The sequence below is a fragment of the Psittacula echo genome (genome assembly GCF_963264785.1).
Source record: "Psittacula echo genome assembly, chromosome: 2".
Lineage (NCBI taxonomy): Eukaryota > Metazoa > Chordata > Aves > Psittaciformes > Psittacidae > Psittacula > Psittacula echo.
The window spans coordinates 108,135,073-108,152,218 of NC_137737.1; the positions used below are offsets into that span (position 1 = coordinate 108,135,073).

The window sequence follows — 17,146 nt, forward strand, 5'->3', positions numbered from 1 at the left end:
TAGTCAGTCTAAACTAGTATTTAACTAGTATCTAAACTAGTGGTATTAAAAACCTTAGTATTTTGTGTAAGAAAATGTTAGTTACTATGTAACTGACAGAGGTGGCCAAGCTTCAGTTTCTTGTACAGATGTATTGTTTGACCTTATTTTCTTGCTAAATATTTAATCTGGGGTTTTTTTTTGTAGACATTTTTCAGTGAGTTTGAGAATTCCCTAATTTTAACTCTCTATCTTTCCAGTACTGCATATTGGGAAACTTAGCATTTTGCAATTAAGTCTAACTTGACATGTAATGCTTTCCTCCCTTAGTTTTGTAATGTTTTCCTCGATTACTTTTCCATTGCCTTTTACATTTAGCATTCTGCTCCTTACACTCTGAAGTTTGAAATCCTATTAGGGTTCAGTTTTTCTGTCCCTTTTCTGGAAAAAACATTTTGCCTTGCTCAAATTCTCTGCTACATTCTGGCTAGCAACCTGGCTGTATGCTAGTGTTTGAAACTTTCAAGAAGTCATGCAAGTTATACCAGACTTTTCTCTTTAACCCTCACAAACTACATGGAGGAAACTAGGGGGGGAGAATAGTACAGCTGATGCTCATTACTGAGTGAGCAAACTTTTGCCTTCTGTGTATGGTGTCTGAATTTAACAGAATGTTATTTATTTGCAGTGTTATACTTCTTTCCAATACATTTCTGAGTACTGAATGTATAATTAGCACATCACCTCACCCAAGCAAACCACAGTAGGGAAATGCCTGTTGCTGCAGTACCCTGTCACCGTCAAAGCTCTCATTAATAATGCTGAATGCACATAAGCAACAGCAGAAAATGTTTGGCAGAGAAACCCTTTGCCATTTGGATGGAGAAAGGGGAAGGGTTTGGTTTTCTCAAGCTTGTTTGTGCTCTAACAGCTTGCAGGGTTCAAGCAGAATATTTTGGGTCACACTGACTGCTGTAATGGATTTTTTCGTTGCTCTTTCTTCTGGTCTCCAGTTGGATTATTTAAGTATGATTTCCAAAAGTTTGGCAGAATCAGAGCTGTAAAATAATCAGCAAATTGTTCTGAAAGCAAGTGTTTATAAGTGTTCAGCAAATGGCTGCACAGTAATCTGTTTTACAGACAACCTGAGCTCATCTCAGGGCCTGATGTGGCATATGCTTCCCTTTCATGACTGAAAGAGAAGAAGGCTGATAGATAGGAGGCTGAAAAGGATGTTTTATTTACGTTGGTATGCAAGGCAAACTGAACTGTAGGACCTCAAAAAGCAAGCAAAACTTATTCTCAGATGTGTTAACAAAACTGACAAGAATTTAAGAAATTAGTCTACTCCAGTTGGTGCTGATGAGGTCTGAAGAGCCGCACTGTTGGAGAGATGCAAACTGCCAAGAGTTCAGAAGGATGAGAGATTTAAAAAATCGACTGTGTAAAGATTGAAAGGATTATTTACTTAGTCTGGAAAAGAGAAAAGGGTGTGTGATAACAGCCTTTCAGGTAATCAAAAGCTGTAATCAAGATAATGAAAGATCATGCGTGCAGCAAAGAGAACTAAAAAAGTTGTAACTTTAAGTGATTAAACATCAGAGTAGACTTGTCAGGGATGTTGAGGAATAACCCTCATTGAAAGCGCTTGAGAGCAGGCAAACTTAGTATGTTCTTATATGGGAAACTGTTCGAATTAAATAAGTGTAATCTTCCCCAGCTAGTGTTTTTATGATTGACTGATTAATCAGTTTTGCTCTACAGTATCAGAAGAAATAGTTAGCAGGTTTTAGGAGAAGATACTGGTGTATCATGGTGGTGAGGTTTCATTTTAATCTGAAGTGGTTTGATCTAAACATAGTAAATTAAAGTTCACAGGGATTCTGCTAATAAAACTATACCCCTTAGTTAGCTCCTGTAAACTTTATATTGTGCTAGCAGAAATTCTCCTCTCCACAGGGCTACAGGAAAACAAGTGATCAGTTTTTGAATTAACTTCTAAGAAGTGCCTTTCTACCTAAGCCTATTGTCTAAGTTGTAGTGAAGCTTTCAGCTTTTCAAATGCATCAATGCTGCAGCTAATGCATGTTTTTAGGCAAGCTTTTCACAAAATGGATTATAAGGCATGTTGAATGTTACACCCCAGATTTCTTGGTGACTAAGAACCAGGAATAAGTGCCTTAATCCCTGCAATTAGAAGTTAGCGATTTCAGCCCTTTTGTTTTAGGAAATCAGCCTGGATTTTTCATTATGATTACAGGATAGGATTCTGATGAAAGTATATAGAAAAGGTTAAGGGGACATTAAGGGACATTTGCTAGCAGAATATAATGAAGGTAAATCAATTGAGCAGGCAAGGAATCTGAACCCAATCCTGCCTGACCAATTTGGTGGCCTTCTATGATGGGGCTACGAAGCTGATGGACGGGCAGAGCAGTTGACGTCATCTACCTGGATTTGTGCAAAGCATTCGACACTGTCCCACATGACATCCTTGTCTCTAAATTGGAGAGACATCAATTTGATGGGTGGATAAAGAACTGGCTGGATGGCCGCACGCAAAGAGTTGTGGTCAACGGCTCAATGTCCGGCTGGAGACCGGTAACGAGTGGTGTCCCTCAGGGATCAGTGTTGGGACTGGTCTTGTTCAACATCTTTGTCGGTGACATGGACAGTGGGATTGAGTGTGCCCTCAGCAAGTTTGCCGATGACACCACGCTGTGTGGTTCGGTTGATACGCCGGAGGAAGGGATGCCATCCAGAGGGACCTCGACACGCTTGTGAGATGGGCTGATGCCAACCTTATGAAGTTTAACCATGCCAAGTGCAAGGTCCTACACCTGGGTTGGAGCAATCCCAGGCACGGCTACAGGTTGGGCAGAGAAGAGATTCAGAGCAGCCCTGCAGAGAAGGACTTGGGGGTGTTGGTCGATGAGAAAATGAACATGAGCCGGCAGCGTGTGCTCGCAGCCCAGAAAGCCAACTGTATCCTGGGCTGCATCAAGAGGAGCGTGACCAGCAGGTCGAAGGAGGTGATCCTGCCCCTCTACTCTGCTCTCGTGAGACCTCACTTGGAGTATTGTGTGCAGTTCTGGTGTCCTCAACATAAAAAGGACATGGAGCAGTTGGAGCAAGTCCAGAGGAGGGCCACGAGGATGATCAGGGGACTGGAGCACCTCCCGTATGAAAACAGGCTGAGAAAGTTGGGGCTGTTCAGCCTGGAGGAGAGAAGGCTGCATGGAGACCTCATAGCAGCCTTCCAGTATCTGAAGGGGGCCTACAAGGATGCTGGATTCATCAGGGACTGTAGTGACAGGACAAGGGGTAACGGGTTCAAACTTAAACAGCGAAAGTTTAGATTGGATCTAAGGAAGAAATTCTTTACTGCTAGGGTGGTGAGGCACTGGAATGGGTTGCCCAGGGAGGTTGTGAATGCTCCATCCTTGGCGGTGTTCAAGGCCAGGTTGGACAGCGCCTTAGGTGACATGGTTTAGTGTGGAGTGTCGCTGCCCATGGGAGGGGGGTTGGAACTAGATGATCTTAAGGTCCTTTCCAACCCTAACTATTCTATGATTCTATGATTCTATGATAGTTCCAGGGCTTTTATTTAGTAAACTCACTTAATTCAAAACTTGAATAAGACAGAAAAACTAAACCAAACCTGTGGTATTGAAAACTGTCTGAGATTGTTATAAAAAAAAGGTGACCTCGAATTCTGCAGTAAAATACTATTACATACTTTAGACATTCTAATACTCTGTGAACATTCTATTACATTTTGTCCTTACCCTTTATTTTCCAGAAGTGCAACAAACTATTCTGAACAACTATCACTGTGTCCTCTATAAATGTTTTCAGTAAATGGAGAATTTATTGCTTGTGAGCAATCTTCAACATTGCCTGCTTGTTATGAACCACTGATTGCTTTAACATTTTTAAAAATGCTAACTTGCAAATGAGAGCAGACCCCTTCAAGTATTTCTGTGTTCCGAGACATTACACAAAAAGCTTATTGTTACTACACACATCAGCTCTTTATGGTTTTTAAGTCACATCTACTTTGTTCACTTGCAGATTACTGCTTTATTATGCTCAGCACAGAAAACGCAAAATACTTGGGGAAAAATCAGGCTGTTGCTTTGCTGAATGCCCTTAAGTCTAGTTGGGAGTCTTCATTGCATACACTGATGAACAGTCCAGGAAATATGTCATCTTCTGGACTCAGTTCTTTGCTTGCTTCAGATAATCTTTTGCCTTCATTCTTCATCGTTTTTGTCTTCTGATTTCTTAAAAAGAACCTCGACAAACACCACCCTACTTTATTCAGCCTTCAGGTGGTATCAGGCAGATTAGCAAACCCGGATTCAAAGGGAAGCTGTCTTAAATGTGGCCTTCCCGTAAGTTTTTCCATCCTCAATGTGTTAATCAGGATAGCAAAAAGTATTATCATCTTTACTGAGTTTATTGAACATATTTCCTGACACAAGGAAGCCTATGTAAAGCAGAACAGTTGTAGGTACCCTTCTGTTTGTACAACTGTGTTTGTAACAAAATGAATTTAATCAGCTCTGCCTCTGTTAAGAAGATTGTTATTCTGGTGACTCTCTCTCCATGTGGCACTGTAAAAAGTGAAGAAGTACAGTTTTACCCTATATTAGTCACATTGTGAGAATCCATACAGTCAAGCATGGTCAAAAACACAGGCAGTGTGTGGATTTTTCCAAAATGCACAAATCCACTTTCTTTCCACCTGAAACAGAACACTGGTTAAATGTTAATTTCCTGAGTGAAAAAAAAACCCAAAAACATTAGTCAGCGATGAAATTGGGATTTCATTCAGATCTAGCTATACAGAATGCAGCCAAGGGTCCTGAGAGTACTTTTTAAAGGGAAGGAAGGGAATAAATATGTCTAAAAAGCCTTTGACAAATGGCACACAACTGTATGTGGTTTCCATATTTCCATTAGCGATGTGTATGTGCTGTGGTCTAAGCATTGAGAGTGAGTCTAATGTCTTTGAAGTGCTTTCATGCTTCTGTATGTGGGCAGGCTAGCTGAGCTAGAAGAAATGTGCACGTCTAGGATACGTCAGATCCACTGTGCAAATACTATGGAATTGATCTACTCATGTGCAGTAAATCACGTATATCCAGAATGTATCAACAGATATGCATTGGTCACAATTGGAGTTGCCGGAAGCTTGGAAATGTTCCAAATCCTCAAAATTCTCTGTAAAAACTCCCGAGGTGCTTGGTAGTCTGTATCTGTAACAAAATCAAAATTTATAAAACCACAAAGAATTAAATTGAGTCTCCAGGGAAGATGATGGTACTTACATCTGCAACAAGGAGCTTGGGAGGACTTCTGCAGACCCTGGTTTCAGGTAGAATAATTCCCAAAGAAGTGTAGGCCACATGATTCATCTGTTATTCTTTCTTAATGTCAAATTAGCATCTATGCACTACTCGTTTTCTAGTATTGGGTGGTGTGTGGTTCTCTGGTTTGGGGAAAATGGGTAGCTGAGTAGCATGAAAAAAATTAAGTTAGAGAGTTTTCCTTACAATGAAAAGAGCTGGGCAGCAGTTAGAAGTAAATGAGTTGAATTTGAAAGTTCTTCCAGCTTTTCTCAGGACCACTGTAGCCTCTTCTAAAATGCTGAACAGTTATTCCCAAACAAAGGTGAGCTTGATGGTGAAAAGAGGAAGTAGCAAGTACTTATGTGCAAAGCTGACCGCAAGGTATTTTAACAAATAGGGTATAGTCAACTGAACTAGATTAGCAAGCTGAAAAGTCTTCTACTGAATTCTGTCAAATCCATATGGATCTGTTGGCATCCATACAGAGGCCATACAGAGATCTCTCAAGGCTATTTCAAAAATATGATTGTCTAATGTTACAATGGAGCCTGACAGCTCTGCAGTGAAACAGTGAGGATTTTGTGTGTAGCACTTGCCTTCCTTTCTAGTGGGAATAAGTATGATAAATAAAATTTGATCAATCATATGTGTTTGACTTTAGATGGCGAACTGTAAAAGTCACATCAATGTCTTCAAGAATGCACAAATCATGTGCTAAAATTTCAGTTTAATGAAACGTGGTATTTTCTATTGGTTTTATATCTGTTATGGCCACTGTCACCACTTATAGCAGGGTGTGGTTACAGTCACCTGTTTATCTGTAACCAGCTCATTTAAGTGACTGATTTTGTGCTCATCTTAATCATACCTACTTTTTTCAGGACAGATAAAAATATATTTTACCAGATGGTTTTATTAGTCTCTGTTATTATTATTATTATTACTATTATTATTATTATTATTATTTTATTTTGGGGGTGAGGGGAAGGGAGGCTGGCAGAGGAGCATCTAAGAGCTCTTCACAATTCTGGGTACCCAGATTTTCTTAAAAGACTGAATAGGATCAATATTGTTTAAAGATACAATTCATTTGTCTTTTCCACATAACTATTGTTTCTTAATAAATCAGCTCCTGTGCTAATCTCATTGTCCCCTGAAATCAATGGCTTCACCTTTGCAGATTGCCTTAAAATATGATTGCATTGAAGAGAATCGAATTAAAGTGAATATAATCAGCTAGGATCATAGAGTTTAGAATTGAAAGGGACCTTAAACATCACCTAGTTCCAACCCCCAGGGACATCTACCACTAGACCAGGTTGCTCAAAGCCCTGTCGCTGGCCTTCAACACTGCCAGGGATGAGGCATCCACAGCTTCTTTGAGCAACCTGTTCCAGTGTCTCATTGCGCTCAAAGAATTTCTTCCTAATGTCTGATCTAAATCTCCCCTCTTTCAGTCTGAAACTATTTCCCCTTGTCCTATTTGTATGTGCCCTTGCAAAAAGTCCCTCTCCAGATTTCTTGTAGGCCCCACTTAGGTACTGGAATGCTGCTATAAGGTTTCCCCTGATCCCTCTCTTCTCCAGCCTGTCTTTATAGGAGAGATGCTCCAGCCTTCTGATCACCTTTATGACCCTCCTCTGGACTCGCTCAAGCAGGTCCACATCCCTCTTGTCTCCCCCAGTTAGGATATCATGTATATATTGATATACGTGGATACCTGCTGGCACCTCCACAGTATTGAGGCGCTTAGCATTGTGGGCAGTAGTGGGTGAGTGTTTATACCCTGCAGGAGTTGGTTAAAGGGATACTGCATCCCCTCCAAAGTGAAAGCAAACTGAGGTTTGTCTTCTTCCTTTAGGGGACCATAAAAAGCATATCCAGCGCCTGTTGTTTTTATTTGGATCCTGGGGCAAAACTCCTGTGCAGCTCAGATGGGTTGAAGTGTTCATTCTTCTTATTTCTGTGGTACCCAGAAAACTCATCATGAGACCTTAATGTTACCATACACTTATTCACTTCATTTTCAGTTGACAAATATATTAGAAGTCAGTGAGATCCTTGATGTTGAGCAGACAAAAGGGCTGAGTCCAGGGTGAACGCTACGGTGACTTGAGCTTCGGGTTTTGGAATGAAGCTTGGCCAGCACAGCACTTGTCATCAGCACTTTTTCTTCAGAGCTTTGCTGTTCCTTTGGCACAAGTCTGTTGACTGAAGGTTATTGTAGGCAAATTATGTCACTGTAACAAATGACTCTGGAAAGAAATGGCAGGGCTGCTGTGTAACATCAGTGAGGGTAATGAATGACCTGGGAAGTAATGGGTAGCTCTGAAGACTAGCTGATAGACCCCTGCATGAAGAGTAGTGAATATTGAATAAGGAAGATTTTTATATCATTAAAGAGTAATCTAAAAAAAGGATACCTTGTTCAAGCACTGAGCTTTATTGTCCATTGGAAAAACGGAGGGCAGCATTTCTACTTTGCTTTCAGCTTTAGGTCTGGCAGCAATAGTGCGCCCATACTGCATGAGATGAAAGAAGACTGTGCAGAAAGCATGTTACTGGCAGAAGAGCCTCACCAAAGTGGCCAATAGGATGTCTTCAGCATCCTCATCTGAATCAGATTTGGATATAATGAGAACAAGGCATCTGACCAGGCCTGGAAATTAATTCAAAATAAAAAAAAAAAAACAAACCAACAAAAAAACCCTCCATCTCCTTTAGGTTAAGTTTTGAGTACAGCACAATTGAAAACACACGGTTATTCATACTCTGGTGCAGAGGGTTAGTATTTATCCACATTTTCAATAGCTGAAGCCAAGGTTTAAATAGCACTAAAACTTTTCTCCAGGATTTCCAGTGTAATGCAATTACTGGGCAGAGACAATTGAAGGGAATATTTAATGTTGCCTTGTTGAGATAAACATCTAGTTGAGCTGTTGAGATGAACCCTCTATGTTCAGAGACTTTTTAAGAAAAGAAAAAAGTTGATAATAGAATCTTATTTGATGAATGTTTTAGATTAATGAAGCAAAATAATTCATATAGCTTTAGTAGTGAAAAGGCATATATTTTCACAAATATGAGTGGATTTTTTTCCCACAGTATTCCTTTCAACAGAAAATACTTCACAATTTGCAACAGTAGCAATTCTTGCAGCGCTGTTAATATGCCATACCAAGGCTGTAGCTTTGATTTCAGCCCATTGTGTTTAATCTCTAAAGACAGGACTCTTTTTTCCCACTGTAGTTTCTGTTTTTTGGAGTTGCTTCTGAGTGAAAATGGATTATCTCTGTTATACCATAAACATGCAAGAAATAAAAGTTTTTAGCTCAGGACAGAAGACTGGAAACTGGTAACAGTGTTGCCGAAAAGCTGTCCTTAACTTCTTTCTGTGGCATGCAGTAGTCTTTAAGTTTTGTGAGTAGATTTCAAGCCAAAGTACAACTTTATTCCTTTTATAAAATACTAATGATTCCAGGCCTGGTAGCAGTAATCTTGAAATGCTTAGTCTGTTGTTTCATTATTCCAGTGCACAAGAGCACTTTAACTGCAGTGCACTTTAACTACAGTAAAGTGTTTGTGTAAAGATTAATAAGTGGCAAGCAAAAAATCCTCTAGACTTTACACAGGCTGCAGAAAAGCCTGGAGCAAAAGTTTAAAGTGCAGTCCTTAAAATTTGTGAGCCCAGAGTGTGCTGTTCAGGGCGGTCCTGTTGCTGCTGTGGAGAGCTCCTGTTGAACACCATTTTCTACACTAGCCAAGTGCCTGCTATACAGTTCCTCCTTGCTTCTGGCAATGGGCCAGTTGTCCTGGTTTTGATCAATGCGAAGAGAAGGTTTGGTAACTGGAAGAGTTAATTTACTAACTAACTCTTGTGTTCTTCAGCAATAAAGCATCCAAAATTGGAGTGAAATGGCAACGTTATTGCGGTCAGGGTGCCATGAGGACCAGGGGCTCCTTGAGGGCCATGGGGGCTCTCTGTAGGGTCTGTCAGGGCAGGACAACCAGTGCCCATCCTACCACCCCATCCAGGAGCAGGGCAGCTGGGGTCACTGGGGCAGCCCCAAGCCCCAGGCATTGGGCACCTCCCTGGGGACAGGCTGAAACAGGGTTGGGATGTGGGCCCATGCTTGGCAGGCTCCATGGCTGGGCTTTGGGGAGCTGGAGGCTGGTTTTGCTGCAGTATTGCTTGGGCAGGGGTTGATGGCCCTTCAGAGGCTGAAATGGAGCCATAGGCAGGGTGAGAGGAGCTCTGGGAAGCTGAAACTGGGCTATAGGCAGGGACAGACTGGGCTGCAGCACCCCAGGAGTGTGCTGGTGTCAGTGCAGTGTGATAATATTTTCACAAAATTAATTGTTTTCTTTGTATTTTTCTGTATCTCTAAGCTAGAAGTTTGTTGTGAAACCCTGTATGTTCAGAGCCTTTTCTCATACCCATGTCTGTATTATGCTTGCTTTATGGTGTGGCTGATAACTGTTATTTCTTTCCAGGCCTGTTCCCTGCCATCTTGAACCTGGCCAGCAATGCTCACATATCCACCAATGCTACCTGTGGGGAAAAGGGACCAGAGATGTTCTGCAAGCTGGTGGAGCATGTCCCAGGACGGCCCCTGCGCAACGCCCAGTGCCGTGTCTGCGATCACCACAGTGCTAATCCCAAAGGCAAGTTTCATATGTTTGGGCTTTTTTTGTGTGTTTGTTTGTTGTTTGTTTTGTTTTGTGGGTTTCTGTCATTCTTTTTGACCCTTCCCTATGAATGCAGGGTGTATTAGGGTCAAGTACTTTTTACTTTTAGCCTCTCTACTACGTGAGTGAAACTACCTTTGAGTAAAGGGCTGACAAGTAGGCTTGAACGTTGAACATCTTAATCACTGTTAATCACTCCAGAGTCCAATGATGGCCTTTTTGTCAGGGAGTAGTTTTCAGTTTTTGCTTGTTTATGACAGGAAGAAACTGTGCTCCATGTGAAATAAATGTGCTGGTTTGGAGAAAATGCAGCAACATGTAGTTTCAAGAGATGTTCAGTTTCTTTTTTTGCCTTGAAACAGAACAGCACCCAATTTCCAGTGCAATCGATGGTACCAATAACTGGTGGCAAAGTCCAAGCATTCAGAATGGGAGGCAATACCACTGGGTCACTATCACGTTGGATTTAAGACAGGTGAGTAATATTTAGGTAAGCATCATTTATTGTATGTAGGATATAAGCCAATGCAATTGATTGCATTTTTCTTTTTAAATTATAGATTATTTAGCAATTAATCATTTAGTAGCACATAGCTAAAGCTAACATGATCTGAGTTTAACTGAGTTGTCAATTATTGTTCTAGAGTATCTTGGAGATTTCATTCCTATCAGACTGGAGTGAAAGTGACTATATTTGTAAGCATATAGGTCACAGTTTGTTACAATTTGTGGCACAGTAACAACTGTGTATGTGTGGATGGGAGTGTTTATACAGGCCTTCCTTCTGTCTCAGTAACGTTCTTCTACCTGACCTTACTATATTTTCCCCAACATTCCTCTTAATATTTTTTCCCCCACTTTTGATTTCATGCAAATTACTTGCAACCGTGTTATCAAAGGCTGATTTTCAAACAGCAAGCAGTGTTTTCAGGGTACTGTCATAAGCACAGATTTTATATGTGAGGATGCATCTGTTTCTGTTTATTAACTTTATCAATCTGTCACCTGATCGCTATGCAGTTTCTTAGTAAAAGAGTAAGTGATTTGGTGTAGGACGTGGCAGAAACATTTGAAATTTACTGTAAGAAAACAGAACAACATACTTCCAAATACAAACTCTTTAGATCCATAGGTATTGTAACTCAGATACTGAGTTTCAGAGGAAGAGAGAAAGGCGACTCGAGGATTATTGTATGCATATCAGTTATCTTACACTAGATCTCAAGTTAAACTCTTCTATTTAAATTACTCAGTATTTTGCATATTTACATTAAATCTGTAAACCTGTTAATGCAACGTAATAGTCAGACTGAAGTGTAAAATGTCAGAAAGTTCAATTGCAGGATCTCCAGAACCCTGGAAACACAAACTTTCCTCAGTTGAGAGATATTCTTCAGGACTAGAAAGTGAAACGTTCATAAAATGGGGCAAAGTTAGTGTTGCTGCAGGAAAAGTTGTTTTGTCACTTTATGTGCTTTTCTTCTAACTGATTCTGATCACCATCTTGCTGGAAGAAGCACTGGGAAGGAATGTTCTATATTACACCTTCTATGAAAGTTTTACTAACAATTGGTCTGAGTTGCTATGGATTATGTCTCTAAAAAGAGTGATTTCTGACCCTGAGGAGGCTGTAACTGTCTGGGCAGTTATGGCAAAGCTTGGAGAGATTCATCATTCTTAGGTAGGAGTTCACTAAACTGCACAGACCATTTGCTAATTTATTAGTTTGTCTGTTAAATATGGAAGAATCAGAAGTCTGTCTCTTTACCCTGCTCCAAGAAAAGGCAAAGTGATTTCTGAAGAACAGATATTTTTCTTAGTTTTTTCTTGTTGTCTTGCTTTGAACAGGTCTGTGCGTTGACCTAAGCTGTTTGAAAATCAACAATCCATTATTAATATGGGGATGCTTCCAAACTCTGGAAGAAGCTTTGCTACCAAGAAATGCATACTTGAGTGTACAGCTGGTAACAAGCTTTTGCAAGATCTGTAGACCTTGCACGAAAGTTATTTTAAAGATTAAAACAGAAGGGTTAACTTTGGTGTTTTAAAATGAACCATAGGTTAAACAAGTGTCTAGTTTGCTTTTTAATTAGAAAGCTGAACTGTTAGGAAAATAATCACAGGGTGTCTTTTGTCAGTAATAGAAGGTTTGGATAGGACTTTCTTGTTGTTTGAGGAGTTGCCTTTGTGTTTGCTTTGTAAATGGACAAACAGGAAGGAAAAATGAAGGAGGAGGGAATGCCTTAGTGTTTTATCCTCATAGAACATTTTCTGCTTTGGAAACAGACCAGCTGAACAGCCTTAATGCTGTTGATGTTTCACCAAATACATATCTTCCCTCTCCTGACCCATGCTCAGTTTCACTAATTCGATTTGAAAAGTTTCCCCCAAGGGGCCTTTCTTCTGTGTTTTCCTTGGAGAGTTTGAGAGAGAGAAGGCATCTAAGGCTATGCAAACTGAATGTAAATTACTGCTCTGTGAGAAAGGATTTGGTTAATAGAGATCGCTTGAAGTCAATGAATTATTAGAGCTGACTTGGTGTGCTTACTTTAAGCGAGTCAGCACAAGCAAAGAAAACACAAAAAAGAGTTTGAAAAACCTTAGTGATTTTAGTAACTGATTACTTCATAAATTTGCTTGAGAATGAGTTAAAATACTCTCTTAGGATCTTTAAAAGTATTCCTGAAAGTCAGTATCTGTATGTTGCAGTATATCTTTAGCATTGGTACTTTTTTATACATTTCAAGCTTTGCGCTCGCCAAGTACTCTTGTCAAGTAATGTATCAAAGTAAATGTCCTTTAACTTTCCTTACCACAGTATAGAATATGTTCTCACCCTTTTGTGATGTGAAGAATGACCATCTGGTCATTATTTATGTTTTTTTAAGTAGAAGTTCTAGCAGTAAGAGGTATGGATTTTTTCTTGGGATCGTTATCAATGTACAGTTTAGAGGTATAATCCAAGCAGTCAGGTTGGTAAACGCTGAACATAGCCTTGGCTGGCATATATGAGGAAGATTCTCTGGTGAAAATTGGCTCCAATCCAGTTTACCCTCGGTGGAGTTCTGGCCACAGTCTGTGTCCTGAATTTGACTGTATTCATCTCTCTGCTCAGAGTTGAAGGGAGTAGAGGATATTCTTTCACCTAATATTCTACCTTGCACTTAGTTTATTTATTCTAAAAACAGCTGGACTGAAGAGCAGTTCAATGCAATCTTATTAATAAAAGAAGGCTAATAAAATCAGTACTGAAATTGCTGTTTAGATCCTTTTCCTTTGCAGAGTCTGTGCTATTTATAACTAATGCTAATAATTTTTTAAGGATAGTCAGTGGGTACGTCATGGTTTTTTTAGCTCACATGGATCATAACAACTAGGTACATGTATTCTGATAATCTTTTCAGTTTTTCCGGGACCCAGATGTATGATAGTCTTGCCTGTCCTTCACCTTTCATTAAACGTATGGCAGAGGTCCAGAACTGGGGAAAGAGTGCTTTAGCAATGAAGTGTAATATTGATAGCAAGATTTTATTTATGACTTTGAGCTTCCTACACTGGCAATTCTACAGAAACAATATTTTAGATAAAACCAGCATTTTTGCCTCTGGACAGCTAATTTGTGAAATTTCAATGCATTAAAATGAATGCTGCCTATTGTAAGGCTCAGCAGCATGCTTGGGCCAGCTGTAAAGTATTCCTCTGTCACACCATTAAATGAAGAACACTTCCCTCAGTTTTATAACCATGCATCAGGCATTTAAAGGTATTCAAGGGTATTTTGTATTAGGCATAGCAAAAAGGCACAAGTTTGTATATCACAAAGTTCTTTAATTATAAAGCAAGACCAGTTTTTCTTGGAAAACCCATAGTATCAAGTTGAGAAAATACCTCCACTCTTGATTAATTCGTAGATCATGAATATTTCGTGAGTACTGGGTTACCACTCGGGGGCTGATGTAAGACCAATTTGTAGTTTCTGCTATTGAAGAGTGGAAAAGAGTGTAAATGTCCTAATACAGAATCATAGAATCATAGAATAGTTATGGCTGGAAAGGACCTTAAGATCATCTAGTTCCAACCCTCTGCCATGGGCAGGGACACCTCACACTAAACCATGTCACCTAAGGCACTGTCCAACCTGGCCTTGAACACCGCCAGGGATGGAGCATTCACAACCTCCCTGGGCAACCCATTCCAGTGCCTCACCATCCTTACAGTAAAGAATTTCTTCCTTATAGCCAATCTAAACTTCTGTCCTGGGTTCAGCAGCAGCAGTCAGTTTTTCTTCTTCTTAGTAGCTGGTGCAGCGCTGTGGTTTTGACTTTCTGCCTGGGAAAAATATTGATAAAATCGATGTTTTCAGTTACTGGTCAGAATGTTTACCCTGACCAAGGACTTTGTGAGTCTGATGCTCTGCCAGGGAGGAGGAGAAGCCGGGAGGAAGCAGGGACAGGACGCCTGACCCAAACTAACCAAAGAGGTATTCCATACCACAGCACGTCATGCCCAGGATGTAGAACTGAGAGTTCCCGGAAGGGCTGGATCATGGCAGGGTGGGGGTGAGGTACCGGTTGGTGAGCGGTTGTATTCTCTATCTTGTTATTTCCTTTATCATTATTACTATTAGTGGTAGCAGCAGTGATTTGTGTTATACCTTAGTTATTAAACTGTTCTTATCTCAACCCGTGGGAGTTGCATTCTTTTGATTCTCCTCCCCGTCGCTCCAGAAGCGGAGGGAAGAAAGGTGGGGGGGGAAGTGGACTGCGTGGTTCTGATTTACGGCCTGGGCTTAAACCACGACAGTTCTATTTTGGCGCCCAACGTGGGGCACGAAGGGTTGAGATAACGACAGATCTGACCGAGGCACAATGCTGATTTATTGGCTCTCAAAGTTGTTTCTCTTGATGCCACAGTTTCAGTATGCTGTAGCTTACTTAGAGCCGGTATTTGCTGTGTTAGTGTTTATCAAGTGTGGGCCTTGGGCTAAGGTTCTTGTTTCATTGTATTTTATGGTAATGGCTTGTAATACGGGGGGGCTCCGGCAGCAGGGCGGGATGGACGTGGCCGTGGACTTGTACCTGGCCGTCCCGCTGCTCTTCACTGTCCTGGCCCTCGTCCTCGCGTCCGTCTTTGTGAGGCTGCGGGGAGCTGAGGGGGAGCGGCCCCGGGAGCTGGCGGCGGCCGAAGCGGCCCGGGAGAGCGGCCCCGGGGACCAAGCGGCGGCGGGAGCGGGGCCGGAGGCCGGGAAGGAGGCGGCTGCCGAGCAGCGGGAGGAGGCGGCGGAGGAGCCGAGCCCCACAGCTGAGCCCAGCCCCGCGGTGGCCGAGAGCATTCCCCAGCAGCAGCCCACTGAGCCCCGTGAGCCTGAGCCGCAGGAGGATGCAGGAGACCCCGCAGCGCTTTCCAGCAAGGCAGAGGAGGAAGATCTGGACTCAGAAAAAGAGAAGCTGGTGGTGAGGGGGCCTTCAAGCACAGCAGCTACACCAGCCCCAGTGACAAGTACAGCAGCAGCATTTGAGAGTTTTGAAGGTTTTGAATGGCCTTTCGGTACCCTTGGGACCTGCCTGCTCATTGTGATGGGGATCACCATGTTGGCACACACACAGAGTGTGTTCTACCCACGACCATTTTGTCTGATCCCGAGAGTTAAGCAGAGTCAGGTTTGGGTCTTGTCTGGGTTTAGACAATACAGGGGGACCGAGAGGTTTTCCCCAAGGCTGGACAGTCATGAGTGTCACGGTGTGTGGGACAGTATGGGCGAGTATCTAATCCACTGGGCCCCTCCAATGCTTTGGAAGCGTCGGAGATGGAAGGCAGCTGTGTGGAGTCCCCGACAACAAGTTGCAGAGACTGCTACAGGGGAGGGTGAATTATTTTAAGCCTGATGGGCCCATCCATCAGGGCGGAGATGCAACATAGAGATGGACTCATGATCGAGGGGTGGACTTTGCAATGGGCCTCACCTGCTCTGAAAGACTGTTACAAGAGATGGAGCCCACCATCATGGACCAAATGGACTCAGCAGTTTTATAGGGATTGGTCCGTGCACTAAGATAAGAGTGCACTGAAATGAGAGTGAGGGTATATTGAAAGTGTGGGATCTGAGCATGACGTGAATGGTATGGAATAAGGGGTGGATACTGTCCTGGGTTCAGCAGCAGCAGTCAGTTTTTCTTCTTCTTAGTAGCTGGTGCAGCGCTGTGGTTTTGACTTTCTGCCTGGGAAAAATATTGATAAAATCGATGTTTTCAGTTACTGGTCAGAATGTTTACCCTGACCAAGGACTTTGTGAGTCTGATGCTCTGCCAGGGAGGAGGAGAAGCCGGGAGGAAGCAGGGACAGGACGCCTGACCCAAACTAACCAAAGAGGTATTCCATACCACAGCACGTCATGCCTAGGATGTAGAACTGAGAGTTCCCGGAAGGGCTGGATCATGGCAGGGTGGGGGTGAGGTACCGGTTGGTGAGCGGTTGTATTCTCTATCTTGTTATTTCCTTTATCATTATTACTATTAGTGGTAGCAGCAGTGATTTGTGTTATACCTTAGTTATTAAACTGTTCTTATCTCAACCCGTGGGAGTTGCATTCTTTTGATTCTCCTCCCCGTCGCTCCAGAAGCGGAGGGAAGAAAGGTGGGGGGGGAAGTGGACTGCGTGGTTCTGATTTACGGCCTGGGCTTAAACCACGACAACTTCCCATGTTTAAGTTTGGACCCGTTACCCCTTGTCCTGTCACTATAGTCTGCAGTTATTTTCTTTTTTCTTTTTTTTTACATATGATTTGTACAGAGCTTTTATACTGAAATCAGTTGGCCAGAAGGTATTTCTCTGAGGACAAATTTTTTGCTGATGTAAAAAGACATTATTCTGTTGACTTCACTGGACCAATGCTAATTTATTGTATGTGACAAGCTTCCTTAAAAGGTTTTTGTGGCTTTGCAAAACTGATGGTGCAAGATTCAGGGTGCTCATCTGTACATTCTTACAGTGCAGTTCTTAAGTAAAATGAATTTTTCTTCTATTCCAAGGCAACAGTTGCACATAATGAATCAATATCAAGTAGAATGTAATTCAAGAGACTAGAAATTCTACTGGATTTAGTTTGTTTTGCACTTTAACAT

General features: G+C 41.8%; 1 protein-coding gene across 1 annotated transcript in view; it reads left to right on the forward strand.

The window, feature by feature from the left end:
- LAMA1 (laminin subunit alpha 1) overlaps positions 1–17,146 on the forward strand; it is a gene marked incomplete at both ends in the record, with an annotated part of 115,440 nt that overhangs the window by 12,626 nt on the left and 85,668 nt on the right. Inside the window, 2 exons of the mRNA XM_080611385.1 lie at positions 9,831–10,001; positions 10,388–10,500. Coding sequence (XP_080467511.1) covers positions 9,831–10,001; positions 10,388–10,500 — 284 coding nt within the window. The remainder of the gene's footprint in view (positions 1–9,830; positions 10,002–10,387; positions 10,501–17,146) is intronic.